At 35.3% G+C, this 14,815-nt stretch overlaps 1 protein-coding gene across 1 annotated transcript in view; it reads right to left on the reverse strand.

Annotated features, from left to right (window-relative positions):
* LOC147070752 (alkaline phosphatase-like) overlaps nucleotides 1-14,815 on the reverse strand; it is a 37,917-nt gene that overhangs the window by 10,175 nt on the left and 12,927 nt on the right. Inside the window, exons 2-4 of the mRNA XM_085949232.1 lie at nucleotides 9,464-9,666; nucleotides 7,667-7,859; nucleotides 4,339-4,502 (exon numbers count right to left, since the gene is read on the reverse strand). Coding sequence (XP_085805358.1) covers nucleotides 4,339-4,502; nucleotides 7,667-7,859; nucleotides 9,464-9,666 — 560 coding nt within the window. The remainder of the gene's footprint in view (nucleotides 1-4,338; nucleotides 4,503-7,666; nucleotides 7,860-9,463; nucleotides 9,667-14,815) is intronic.

A 14,815-nucleotide genomic window follows, 5' to 3' on the forward strand; every position in this document is an offset into this window, starting at 1 on the left:
GCTTAAACAGACCATAATAGTTTTGGTATATTTTGGATGATACGACAAAATTGTGCACACTTTTTCATTCATACTTATTTGTGTTCGTTTGATTAACAATACACATTACACATATTGTTAGTTCATTTTTTAAATTCATTAAGCCCTGCCTAAACCAAACTATAATAGATAAAAAATATTATTCTGTCTATAAAATATCCAAAGTTATATATGATTTAATTGCATAATTTTAGATATTTTATGTATTATTTGACTATTATCTATTAAGGGTTGGTTTCGCTGGGTTTATTTGAAATTTAAAAACTAACCAACACCATATGTAAAGACAGTCAGCACTTTTACGTTTAAACAGTAAGTTATTACCGCAATAGTTTAAAATACACACTATTGCTGCAAGTAAATTCATGCACGTGTACACGCGCTATCAGGTTTCAGTTAGCCCATCCTCCCACGGCGCAACTTATGGCCATCGGAACTGAAACTAAAATTCCAGCCAGTATCTAGCTAATGTATTTCAATGGCGGCTCGCTGACGGCGAGACTGGAATCTCTCAGCTTCAAAACGGTCGCGAAGAGATGCGACATGCTAGTCGCGCGGTCTCTGAAGTTTCCAGTCACCGTAAAACAGTAGTACCAACATCATTAGATTTCGGTGAAAAATCATATTTTCTTACCAAAATTGGTAGCACTTCGTAAAGCCGCTAGCGTCATATCGTAAAAACCAAAACAACCAGAGACGTCAAAAGTAAATATTAATCGGAAAATTAAAAAAACATAATTGTAAACGCTGCAGCGTGCGTATTGTCAGTTTTTATACAACACAGCTGACAGTCCACTTTGATAGTTTGAGGTTATGTGATTATTATTTCAACTGGGTTTCAGTAGCGCCGTGTGCGAAGCATCACATTGGTCAGTTTATGAGTTCCTTCACAAACCAGTTCCATCAGATTTCAGTTGCGCCGTGGGAGGATGGCCTTAGTTGCAAATCATAGACAACAGAATCTCCATTATAATGGCCTATGGTCATTGCCGACTGAAAAGGAAAGCCGAGACATTCACGACTGGTCCCACCTTTCCGCCCCTCCCGTTGTCTATGGATGACCTGTCATTGCCTGTCATTGTCTATAGAGTGCTCATACTGACGCGTCTGTCGTGTTCACTTGTCGGAGTATTCTTAGTTTCAGATTTCTTTCAGATTGTTTTAACGTATCTTGGAGACCTTGGAGTTCATCTGATTTAGTGGTTCAGTGTTATTAATAATTGGAAGTGACGATCAAAGTAAGTAAACTTCTGCTGTGTATAATAATATCATAATATATTAGGACGTTTGTCAATGTGACAGTCGATTGTAAACGACAATAACTAACAACTTATTTATACTCTTCAGTCATTATAGAATACCAAACTCTGCTTGCAAGTACATTATCGATAAATAGTATGGCAGTGGACCACTCCTTGCTTGTGCAAAAAGTTATGCTCAGGCTTTATTAATTTAAAGATGGCGGTGCCTATGGTAGATAATAATATGTAATATAACACCCAAGCTTATGCATTATTATGATAAATTGCGTTTGTACTTGATAACAATTTGAATAAATGAGGATTTGAAACACTACGTAACCATTTAAATGTGTGGGATAATCGCCATCTTGAAGATGTGGTAGGAAATTGATATAATTGAATAAGTACTGTAATTTATGACCGATGGACTCATTATAACATTGTTTCTGATAATAAATTATCATAAAATATGCAATTCTCAATGACATTGTAGAAAACCTACTGTTTATAAATGATAGACTAGTGAAGACCCCTAACTAGACGAGTCAACTCTGAACAAGTCTCGCTCTATTCTGACATAACCACCAACGAAATGTCTTTGTTTGAGGAATCCTTTCTGGATTGCAAGAGAGGAGCTGCTTCCAGTGCGGAAGGGTGGAGGTAGGCTGTTAAGATCCGACATAAATAGTGCTCATTAAACTTTGTCAGTCATTTATATTTGCTTTTATTTAACGAAGACTACGATTTACGGATGGTGTTGGTTAGTTTTTAAGAATCAATTAAACCTTTCCTAAACCAAACCATAATAGTTTTGGTGTGTTATGGGCGATTCGACAAAATAGTGCACACCTTATCATTCATACTTATTTGTTTTCGTTGAATTAAGAATACATATTACACATGTTGTTGGTTAGTTTTTTTTTGAATTCATTATGCCTTGCCTAAACCAAACCATAGTAGATAAAAATATTATTCTATCTATAAAATATCCAAAATTATGTATGGTTTAATGGCTTAATTTTAGATGTTTTATAGATAGACAATTATTTTTAGACTATTATCTACTATGACTTGGTTTTCGCCTGAATTTAAAAAATAACCAACCAACACCATATGTAAATTGTAGACTTAGTTCAATGAAAACAAATAGGTATGACTGACAAAGTTTATTGTGCACTATTTAGTGCGGATCTTAACAGCCTACCTCCACCCTTCGCTACTGGCTGCTTCAGATTTAGCTGGGAGAGGATAATATGCGAAGAGATGTTCGATTTGATTGACAGAACTGTAACTGTCTAATGTTAAATGCATTTGCGAATAATGACAATATCTCTTTCATGTTAGAGGTACAAATACCTCTTTCATGTTCTTACTGCCTGATACATTGACGGTAAATCAAAAAGCATCCGGAGACGATAATAAGCGACAAAGTGTTCATTTCGATTGATGTTGCACCAATTGAGTAAATATTATTGAAATATCTAAAAATGCAATTATTATATTATAGCCTTACATTACACAAAAAGTAAGAAATTCGTACGGGGTTTTTGCGTAGATACAGTTTTTAAATTAATACTCGATGACATATGAAACAAGATGGCTGAAGAATTGCAACTTTCAAATAATGTTCGTCTTGTTTGATTGAATTTCAGTTTAGAAATGTATAAATGTCCAAAATAAATCCAGGACATATAAAGACATGCATTTTAATGTATTTCTATACATAATGGAGGTCTAGCACAAAACATTTTTATACAATGTATCAAGTAGACTGCGGCAAGTTAAACGTGAAGCGTGGCCGATGCGAGAACTACAATACTGACAACCCTTTCATAAAGCGCCACGACGGCGGCCATGACACTTCAACTTATAATTTTCGCACTCTAGGAAGATGCCTGGCGATGTCGAGAGCAACTTATGCCTAATAATTGTGGATTCAATGGATGAGGTTCCTGGCTTTAGGCATCTACACAAATATAACGTGTATCCGAACAGAATCCGGTGTGGCCATTGATTTTAGGCGTATTTTTAAATGATAGGCAAAGGGTGGACATAGGCTGTGAAGATTCAACATAAATAGTGATCCCTAAACTATGTCAGTCATATTTATTTATTTGCATTGAATACAAATTTTAGATGGTTTTTAAAATTCGATTAAACCTTGCCTTTGGTTATAATAATATACAAAAAAAATATTCTTCTATCTATAAAATATCTACATTTTTATGCATAATTTGAATTATTTTATGGATAGAAGGATATATTTGAAGTTATACTTCTTTAGGTGCGTTTGGAAAATCAGATCAGGGTGTATTTTTGGCATGTGACATGTAACACATAATTTATTTTTTCACAGAAAAAAAACGCACTTGATTGGATTCGAACCACCGATTGTTCGGTTATCAGCCAAACGCAATACCTTTACACCACAGTATGATACTGCAATCGTGACGATTATACAGTATAATATTATAGTTTAGAATTGTTCCGTTGCCTAGGCAGCGAATTTATTATTGTCGGCCATTTGCAATTCCTTACGTAAACAAACTATTAAACGTCAAAGTGACATTTGGTACTTTAAAAATAAAAACAACGAGAAACCATTATATAATTTAGTAATGTAAGTTAAAGTGTATAGAAATAAACCAACGGCGCTTCAATAAGCGGCCCGTTTTCTTACATGTGTAATTTAACAAGATAGTTAAGAGCTAGTCGAAGAATCTAGATTATCACAAGTTTCGTTTTTGTTTTGTTATGCCAAAGAAGTATAACTTCTAACGCGCGTACATAAGTACACACACCGATTTTCTTTATCTATTACAGTTTGGTTAGGCAGGGTTAATTGAATTTTAAAAACTAACCAATTCCTACCCTCTGTAATTTGTATTCTTAGGTCAATAAAAACAAAAAAGTATTCTGACTGATTAAGTTTAGTTAACATTATTTATGTCGAATCTCCACAGCAGACTTCAACCCTGCGCCACTGGTGTATATAATGCATAAGTGGTGGTTGAAAGAGTCTTATTTAGTAATAATATAAGACGTTATCATACTATACATTAATGTTTCTTCCCGGTTCATCTTCTACGAGCTGTCTCCCAATATCCTTGCAGTTTTCTGTTCCTGGAGGCATCCGAGCATCGCACTCCCACTCTCTGTGACCGGTGTAAGCGTACATCGCGCCCGGAGTAGCATGAGTTAATCTCATTGTTGTCACAATACCTGGAATTATATTAATATTATTGCTGTGACAATTGACAGGAGTGATAAATCAAACATGGAGGGCATATTTTAATGACAGACATTTTAAGTGGTGAATATAATATTATGTTTGTAGGTACATATATATTATTATTGTTATGAATTTGACAGCAGAGACTTGAATTAAAAATAAAAACTAACTATATAAAGAAAGAAAAAAAACTTAAATCACAAATATGTATTTATAAGATAAAACACATCATTGCTTATGAAGCAAAATGCCATGATTAGGAACTGAGAATAACTTAAATCAAGGTTACAAGGTTAAATCAATACATTTTAGTTATTATTTCTTTGTTCAATGCATCATCACTATCAGAAGTGTGAGCACCTGGATAAGGTCTTCGCTTCCTCCAATAACTCTCTCATCCCAGTGGCGGGTTTAGGTATTTGGAGGTCCTAGGCACCAATGGTGAAGGGTGGAGATAGGCTGTTAAGATCCAACATAAATAGTGCACACTAAACTTTGTTAGTCAAACGTATTTGTTTTCATAGACTAAAATGTGTAGATAGTGTTGGTTGGTTTTTAAAATTCAATTAAATCCTGCCTAATCCAAGCCATAGTAGATATTAGTAAAAAAATATTCGTTGATTTATAAAATATCTAAAATTATTCCATTAAACCATACATAATTTTAGATATTTTATAGATAGAAGAATATTTTTATCGATTATGGTTTAACTTAGGCAGGGCTTAATGATTTTTTAAAAACTAACTAACACCATCTGTAATAATATGTTTTCTTAATTCAACGAAAACAAATAAATATGATTGAAAAAGTGTGTAAGTAAAATTTTTATCGGATCGCCCATAGCATACCTAAACTATTATGGTTTGGTTTAGGCAGGGTTTAATTGAATTTTAAAAACTAACCAGCACCATCTATAAATTGTATTCTTAGTTCACTGAAAACAAATAAGTATGACTAACAATGTTCAGTGTGCACTATTTATGTCAAATCTTAGCCGTGTCCGGAAACTTGTACGTATGCAGTTCGCCGTATCACACTTCACCGTGAAATGTTGTATAGGAAATATATGGCCGTATATTAAAGACCGTCCAACCTCTTTGGGTCGTATAGTACTGACTTAAAATTCATATCTAAATAAAACACAGTTCTTGTCAATTTACACTTTACAGGAAGCCAGCATCAAACAAATTTTGAAAATAGCCGATATACTGGAATATTTGTTAGGTTAGGTTAGGTTTTCATTCTTGAATTCATGAAATTGCCAAAATCAGCTATGAAAATTGAATTAATGTTCATATTGAATCTAATAAAATTGGAGACCGTATATTATACGGTCATCTCTTTTCGATAGAAGCTCACGGCGAACTGTGCCAAGGTGAAATGTTTTATGTACAATTTACATATAACCATATAACATACAAACAGCCTATCTCCACCCCTCGCCACAGTGAGGCGCTGACTGATGTTGAGGCTCACCATAATAACAAAAATAATATAATCCATAAATTCCATATACCAATGCTCTTAGTAAAAATATCAATGTACCTTTTTCCTAGAATCACATATTGTACCTAACCTAACCTAACCTAACCTAACCTAATTATTATTAAAGGGGACAGTAATGACACATAATACATTATTAGTGGTTAATTGTTTTAGTGTTTCTATTTGATTTATGGGTCCCTACTCCCTTTGATGGATTTTGTTATGCTTTTGGTAATATTTTATATTCAGTTTGTGAGAAATACGGATCTATTTAAGACTGTTTCAGGGCCCCCTTTTAAGCTGTCTGACAAGTCGCTTCTGTTTCCAAATTCAATGTTTACAATTTACATAACCTATAATAATAATTAATGACTCGATAAACGCGTGCCGGGCGATCACTTTATATTATCCATTTGAATCTTTGTCCAGTCGCTCTCATCTGCTTCAGTATCAATTTTATCCCTCATCTTCGACAAAAGCCAGAGAAATTTAAGTATTACTGGTATTAGTATATGGGTGGTTCACAATAATTATGAACTAAGTCTAATTTTCATAAAATTCGATTTTTTTTGTTTCAGTGCCAAGATAAAACAGATTTCTATATTGTGTGTTAATATCACAATCGTAGCTCTACAATTTTCCGCATAAATGGCAATACTAGTATTGATAAGACATCAAATTGAATGTGAATCATGTCAAGAGGTAGGTATTTGATAACATTAATTTGCTAATATTATTAATAAAGCCTGAATATACTTTATGTTTCCACTATTTATTTTAGTAAATGTGCCGCAGATGCGCGCATGAGATTTTATAACTTTCTTTTTAGACGAAACTAAACCTAACCTAACCTAACCTAGCCTAATCTAACATAACCTAACCTAACCTAACATAACCTACCCTAATCTAATATTACCTATTTGAGTCGTATAAAGTATCAAATGTAGAACTGTCGCAAATATATCGAAATTTAACTAAGTATGCCAAATTATTCTTCTGACCATAATGTACGACTAGCAATATAATATTAGAATCAAAATCATATCTGTGTGGTATAAAATTGTGATGGAAAATAGGGCTTGATATCAGAATTAGAACTGGTTCATACTTTGGAAACAAAAGTAGAACTGTTGAATTTGAATTGAATTTCTAAATTCTAAATGTAGAAACATATTTCATGCTATTATGCACTAAAAAACCCAACAAAACGTTTTTCGTCAATTTCTCGAAATAATGAATTCATAACACACAGATCTACTTTTTACGACTCAATTTAATCTTAGTTTGTGATAATGATGCATCAAAATGTATGAAAATTTCAAATTTTCAATTAACAATATTTATTGGATTGAAAAGCCGATGCGCCGACAGAAAAAGGTATTAATTATTATAATTGTCTACATGGAATAAACTGTTTTCGTAAAAACATTTATATATAAAAGCTTATGCGGGCATCTGGGGCACAATTGCCATTATTTTAATTGATCCATGTACTATCAAAATATGGGAAGTATATACAGTGAAAACATTCCTGAATTTTACAAAAGGAGTTTTAACTTTAAGTCCAAATATCTCAGGATCCATTTTGATGAACTTGATCCATAATTATTTTGAACCACCCATATATTTAAATTACCAATATCATTCCAATGCGGAGCATTTGATTACCTGTCGCCATTCCAGCTTCTTTGGCAGTAGTCACAAGTGATTTTAATCTTGATTCCTCTCGAAGTGTTCCTTCACAGTCATTCATCTTAACACTCGCGTCAACTCCTGCCGTTTTGTAATTCACCTTCACGCCTGAGAATAATGCAGTGGCCGTTGCAGCCGAGTCCGGGACTTGCTTGTCATTCGTGTAAGTCTGGAACAATAAGACATTAAGGTTAAAAAAATAGGAAATCATGATTTTTTATTCCTGAGCGGAGTAGTTGTTTCCACAGAGTCAAAAATTGGCTCCTTGCTCTGGATCAAATACACATTAAAAAAACACCAACGGTACCTAATTTATTTCAACTTATTTAAAAAAGACACATTGAGCACATAACAAATTATTAATTCAAGACGTTCACAACATGACATTTAAAATAAAAAGTACTTACAAGTAAATTAACTACAGAAAATAATCAAATCAAAAAATAATTTTATAGAAAAGAAATAAAGTAAAAAACAACAATAATTAAAAAAAAAATACAAATTAAACAATAAAACAAAATACATAATGCATCGCTAAAAATGTCTACATCTCTAGGGAGTGCATTGACCAGCCACACAGCCCTCGCTATCGGTGCCTGGTGAGCCTGACATGAGGAAACAGCTTTCACCCAAAATAGGTCATGGTTGCGACCACGCATGTAATTGACGGGTGCATAAAAATTTTGGAAATTATACCACGTGAGAGCGGGGAAAAATGCTTTCAGTGCAGAAGTGACCTACGAGCTTCAAGAGAATGAAATATGAACATGCCTTGATGAAGGTTAGTCGGAAAATACTCGTATGAGAAGCTGTCAAAAGGAAAATAATTATATACTTACATTAAAATAAAGATGTCGAAGAAATTTCTTCCGAACACCCTCTAAAGGCCGAGTGCTCCTTCAAAGTCGATGATCAGTGGATTACATCTATTTTAAGTACCTATCTTTAAATAACTAACACACATTGAAAAACAATATGTGTATTTGTCCCAGGATTCGAATCTGGGATCCACAACATTACAAGCCGACGCTTAAGCCGCTCGGCCATTGGCAATAACCACAAGATAACTAAATTCAGAATAATATGTAACTTTATTGTAGGTAATAAATTTATCTATTGGGTGGCGCGGCTTAAGCGTCGGTCTATAGTGTCGTGGGTCCCAGGTTCGAATCCTGGGTCTGACAAATACACATATTGTTTTTCAATTTGTGTTTGAGTAAGAGTATGGACCTAATCATGGGCCCCACATCCCGAAGCGGGCCCCCAGGCTAGGATATTTGGCGCCCCCCCCTACCTATCGCTAAGGATAAAGGTAGTGTGACGCTCTACAGTAGCGTTTTCCAAACGGTGTACGCGGTAAAATTAATGTGTATATTTAGTGACTTTTTGTATATTTTAATATATCCATTTAAATTATGGAGGTGTCGAGTATCGATACACAATTAAAAATTGTATTGTACAATCACATATTTTAAAATAATAATAATATCGAAGGAATTGCTATTAAAGGGTTGCTATTAAAGAAAATTTGTGATGTGTGTTTACCTCACTTATCTGGTCGATTCGCCACGCTGGGCCCCTCCTGAGCCCGGGCCCCCAGGCTAGAGCCATGTCAGACCCCAGGGCCATGGACCTAATATGTTGAGCAAGTGGCTGACATCCATTTCTCGTAAAAATAAAATCTGTTAATACAAACCTCCACTCTGTGGAGCCCCATATTATGATCCTATTAGGATCGGGGTCGAAATAAAAGAAGAAGAATTGGGTGTTTACCTTCAAAAGGCCAACATGGGGAAATTTCTCCCATGATAGGTATCCTTCTTCCTTGTGCTTGTAGATTCGTGTGGCAGTCACTGTATTGGGCCCCATGCCGTCACCTACAAATAGTATCACATTTTTTGCTCTCCCTGTATTCCATTTCACCTTCAGGGCTTCTTCCAAGTCTGACGTAGCTAGACCTCGCCAGTAATCCTGATCTGTTCAACAAAAACAAGAAAAATTAATACATGCAGTGACGTCAGTAGCGAAGGGTGGAGGTAGGCTGTTAAGATCCGCCATAAATAGTGCACATTCAATTTTGTTAGTCATACGTATTTGTTTTTATTGAACTAAGACTATAATTTACAGATGGTGTTAGTTAGTTTTTAAAAATCAATTAAACCCTGCCGAAACCAAACCATTATAGTTTGGTATATTTTGAGCGATACGACAAACTTGTGCACACTTTTTCATCCATACTTATTTTGTTAAGAATACATATTATACATATTGTTGGTTCATATTTTTTAAATTAATTAAGCCCTGTCTAAACCAAACTATAATAGACTAAAAACATTATTCTATCTATAAAATATCCAAAGTTATGTATGATTTAATTGCATAGTTTTAGATATGTTATAGATAGACGAGTATTTTTTGACTATTATCTATTATAGCTTGGTTTTGGCAGGGTTCAATTGAATTTTAAAAACTAACTAATACTACCTGTAAACTGTAGTATTATTTCAATGAAAACAATTACGTATGGCTGACAAAGGTTAGTGTGCACTAATTATGGTGGATCATAACAGCCTGCCTCCACCCTTCGCTACTGAGTGACGTACTTTAGTAAAGTGCACCCTTTAAGCAGACTGGTTGGGCCAATTGTGGTGGCTGTCATCCTTTGTCCCCACCTACTCAAATTCCCTTATTTTATTATTTTCACAAGATCAGGCGACGAGCAATTACGGGTCATGAGTAGACCGTGACTGGAATGTACATTCAGTAACTACCAGACAGCCGTCGCGCGTGAGTCAGCTCAAGACAACTGGTATGCGTGTTAGCCTATTACCGCTAAACCACAGTTTATTGATTAATTCAGAAGTTGTTCGTGGGCCACGGCCAAGTCAGCTTGATACAGTGTGACTGTCGTACAAGCGATACTTTTGAATACCTGCCAAGCTGTGGTACCGGCTCTCATTATTCATATAACCGATCATCATCATTCATCAACCTCATATATCACCAAGTGTATCGTCCGTTTACCAGTGCATAAACACCGAACCGGCCCAGCACGCGCCAGCCCTCTCATCATAAAGGTCAGTGTCTGGCATCCTTTGTAAACCCCCTTCCCTCTAGATCCGGAATCAACCACCATCACCTTAAAATTATACAGTCCACCTGTCGCCCCCTTTTATTTTTAGTAAATTATCTGAAAAGTCATTAGGTATCTACTACAACAGACTTAATATACCAACGATCGATAAATTTACATAATATATACCTATACCATCTTCCAGTGGCAAGGGGTGGAGGTAGGCTGTTAAGATTCGACATAACTAGTGCACACTAAAGAACGTCAGTCATACTCATTTTGTTTTAATTGAACTAAGAATAAAATTTGCAGACGGTGTTGGTTAGTTTTTAAAAATCAAAATTAAACCCTGCCTAGACCAAACCATAATAGTTTAGGTATGATATGGGCGATCTGACAACAATAGTGCACACTTGTTCAGTCATATTTATTTGTTTTCGTTGAATTAAGAATACATAATATTATTACATATATGGTGTTAGTAAGTTAGTTTTCGGGCCTAAACCAAACCATAATCGATAAAAAATATTCTTCTATCTATAAAATATCTAAAATGATGTATGGATTCATAGCATAATTTTAGATATTTTTTTAATATTATCTAATAGGTATTGTTTGAATAGGCAGGGTTTAATTGAATTTAAAAAAACTAATTGATACTATCTACACATTGTAGTCTTAGTTCAATGAAAACAAATACGTTTGACTGACATAGTTTATTGTGCATTGCTTATATTAGATATAATTAGCATGTTATTTAAATGTGGTAATTAAATATTAATTAAAAGGTCCGCAGCGAATGGGCAGCCTACCTCCGCCCTTCACCACTGTCATTTACTGAGAATTAGAGTATTTCTACGAAACTCTTAAAAAAATGGTAGTTTTCGGTACCTACATGAAGGTTTGTTGCGGTGACAGGTTTGTGAAAAATATCCCTATGTGATAAACTCACGTTAAAATATATATTACAGTAGGTATTGTAATACAATAATTATTGTTATGTTGTTGGGATTTTTTATGCCTCGATCATTTTTTACACTGAGGTGTTAATACTATCTAATGATGCTTCATGGTAAACCGTCACTGCTCTCAAAAGTTGTAAGAATTGTATTCGTTTCTTCATTCGCCGCCCTTTATAATTTGCCGCCCTATGCAACACATGGCCTGCCTACTTCCACGGGACGTCACTGAATGCATGACAATGCCAGTGGTGGACCTACATTGCTTTGCTTCAAAAAATTTCACCATAATAGTTTTTGGCGAAACGACAAAATTGTGCACACTTCGCACCCTCGCAACTAAACCGCCACAAGTACAAATTTACGTGTTTTGAGTTAATTTCTACGTTTCATTGTCTATCGTTCATAGTATATGTACCGAAAATTTCATATCTCTAAGTCGTCAAATTCAAGTCAAAACTTCATTCAATATCTAAACATATTTCAAAAACACAGTACAAAAATGCGAAAGGTAAAAACTTCAATTCTCTGTTTGACTTTTTTTGGGATTGTGGCAGTTTAGTTGCGAGGGTGCGACTTTTTCATTCATACGTCTTATTCGTTTTCGTTGGATTAAGAATACGTATTATACATATTGTTGATTCATTTTTTAATTAATTGACTTGCCTAAACCAAACTATAATAGATAACAAATATTATTCTATCTATAAAATATCCAATGTTATGTATGACTTAATTGCATAATTTTAGATATTTTATAGATAGACGAGTATTTTTTGATTATTATCTATTATGGCTTGGTTTCGCAGGGTTTAATTGAATTTTAAAAACTAACCAACACCGTCTGTAAAATTGTAGTCTTATTTCAATGAAAAGAAATACGTATGACTGACAAAGTTTAATATGCTCTATTTATGGCGGATATTAATAACAGCCTACCTCCACCCTTCGCCACTGGCGTCAAGCAGGGGTGATGGAACTGCAAATGACTCGGGTGGCGGGGTTTTAGGGGATGACAAAATTCACTGACATTAAAAGCGCGTTGACACGGTCCAAGTACGATCCAAGTACACTTGGACCGAGTGCCATCCAAGTGCACTCGTATGGGACATCTTCATACTAATTATTCCTATCCAAGCTACTTGGACCGCGTCCTACTCATCCAAGTTAGCTTGGATAGGAATAATTAGTATGAAGATGTCACTTGGATGGTACTCGGTCCAAGTGTAGGTACTTGGATCGTACTTGGACCGTCTCAACGCGGCTTAACCGAATCTTATATTTAAATACATTATGTTTATATGTGTGTATGTAGCCTGCTGCCGAAGGGTGGCACATACCTCAATGTCATGTTGGAAAATTGAAGAATTAACGCGAAATATCATATTAAAACGTAGGTACACACAGTGCCGTCCCTAGACAAAATGCCGCCCCTAGGCAGAGCCAAAACGCCGCCCCATTTTTATACAGTATTTTTATCATCCTCTCATGACTCCAATATCTAAGAAATGTGTTGTATGGATACACTACTAACAAAATATATAAGTACCCAATGACATTAATATGGACGAAGCATCTGGAAAATAAAATGACACTCACTTTGTGTCGGGTCTGCCGGATGGCGAAATTCATATTTTAATATCGGTATCCTACGCTCAAATGAACATTCTGCTTGCAAGCGGTCTGGCGACACCGCTGGGTCTGCCCATACAAAATTTCTGACTGTCAGGTTTCCACTCCGTCGTAATTATTATGTTACAAAATGCCAATGTACCTAGTTAAAAATTGTAAAAAAAATCTACTAAACACTCCAAGAAAGATGGGATATCACTTTTCATGGCTTAGTGTTATTTATTATTGATAAAATGCCATTTTAAGATATTGATGAATGTTTATTCGATGCAATTGAATGACAGAAACCATTGGACAGACGCCTGTGATGCGCTGGGCTCACTTGCGTCTAGTCTCCGAGAAGTTGTAAGTAACCGATAATCTGTTTCTAACGCAATGACACTAATACGCCATTACAATAAAGGTTATATTACTATAAATTCTCGAAGCTTGTATCGCATACTGGAAATGGATACGTCATATGGTCACGTGACGTCTACCTATACATCTGTGAATGACTTTCATGCACAATTTCTCGTGCGCGCCGATATGAAGTGAGTTGTCCATTTAATATGTCATTGTAAGTACCACTAAAATATAAAAAAATAAATTTATAAATATTTTTTTCCCTAAATGTAGGGATTTTTTTACGTTGTTGGTAATACAGTGGCTGTCTTCTTCATACTCGGTAATGTTAATGATATTATTAGCCAGAGATCTAAAAGGTTTAGGCAATATTAAATCGATAATCGACATAATGACGGAGCGACTCTTCGATAATGCAACTTCCGTGCGTATTGGTTAATAAGTCAGACTATAATTATTCGCAAATATGCACGTGTCAGTTAGGTCACCAAGGACGCCGAAAAGCAACGGAAGTAAACTAGATATCGTGAACCCGATAAAAAAGTTACAGTCCCGTAAAACCTTTTATGCTAATTAATACATTTTGTTTCCAACCAAACAAGTTGAAATTCTTAATGGAAAGATATTCTCGTTGTTACTAAGCTTAGGTAGCTATTTCTATATATAGGTACCAAATGATTCTCCTCGATTTGCCGCCCTTCGAGTGACTGCCGCCCCCAAGCGACGCTCAATCTGCCTACCCTCACGAGACGTCACTGGGTACACATCATGGCCCCCACAAAGGGGGGGCTGACAGGTCTCTAGCCTGGGGGCCCTGGCTCAGGAAGGGCCAGGCGTGGCGAATCGACCAGATAAGTGATATAAATACACATCACAAATTCTCTCTAATAGTAAAAAAAGTCGCCTCTTTTACAATGTTTATTTGTGTATCGATACTCGACAACTCAGTAATTCAAACGGATGTATTAAAATATATTAAAAAAAACGGGTGCCGGACGAAATCCCGAAGGCCGAAATCCCGAATGCCGAAATCCCGAATGGACGAAATCCCGAACGGCCGAAATCCCGAATGGCCGAAATCCCGAAAAATAAATAAAAAAATATAAACAATAATAA

Source organism: Rhyacophila brunnea, unplaced genomic scaffold, assembly GCF_057557595.1.
Source record: "Rhyacophila brunnea isolate RB1 unplaced genomic scaffold, BYU_Rbru_1.0 scaffold_21, whole genome shotgun sequence".
Lineage (NCBI taxonomy): Eukaryota > Metazoa > Arthropoda > Insecta > Trichoptera > Rhyacophilidae > Rhyacophila > Rhyacophila brunnea.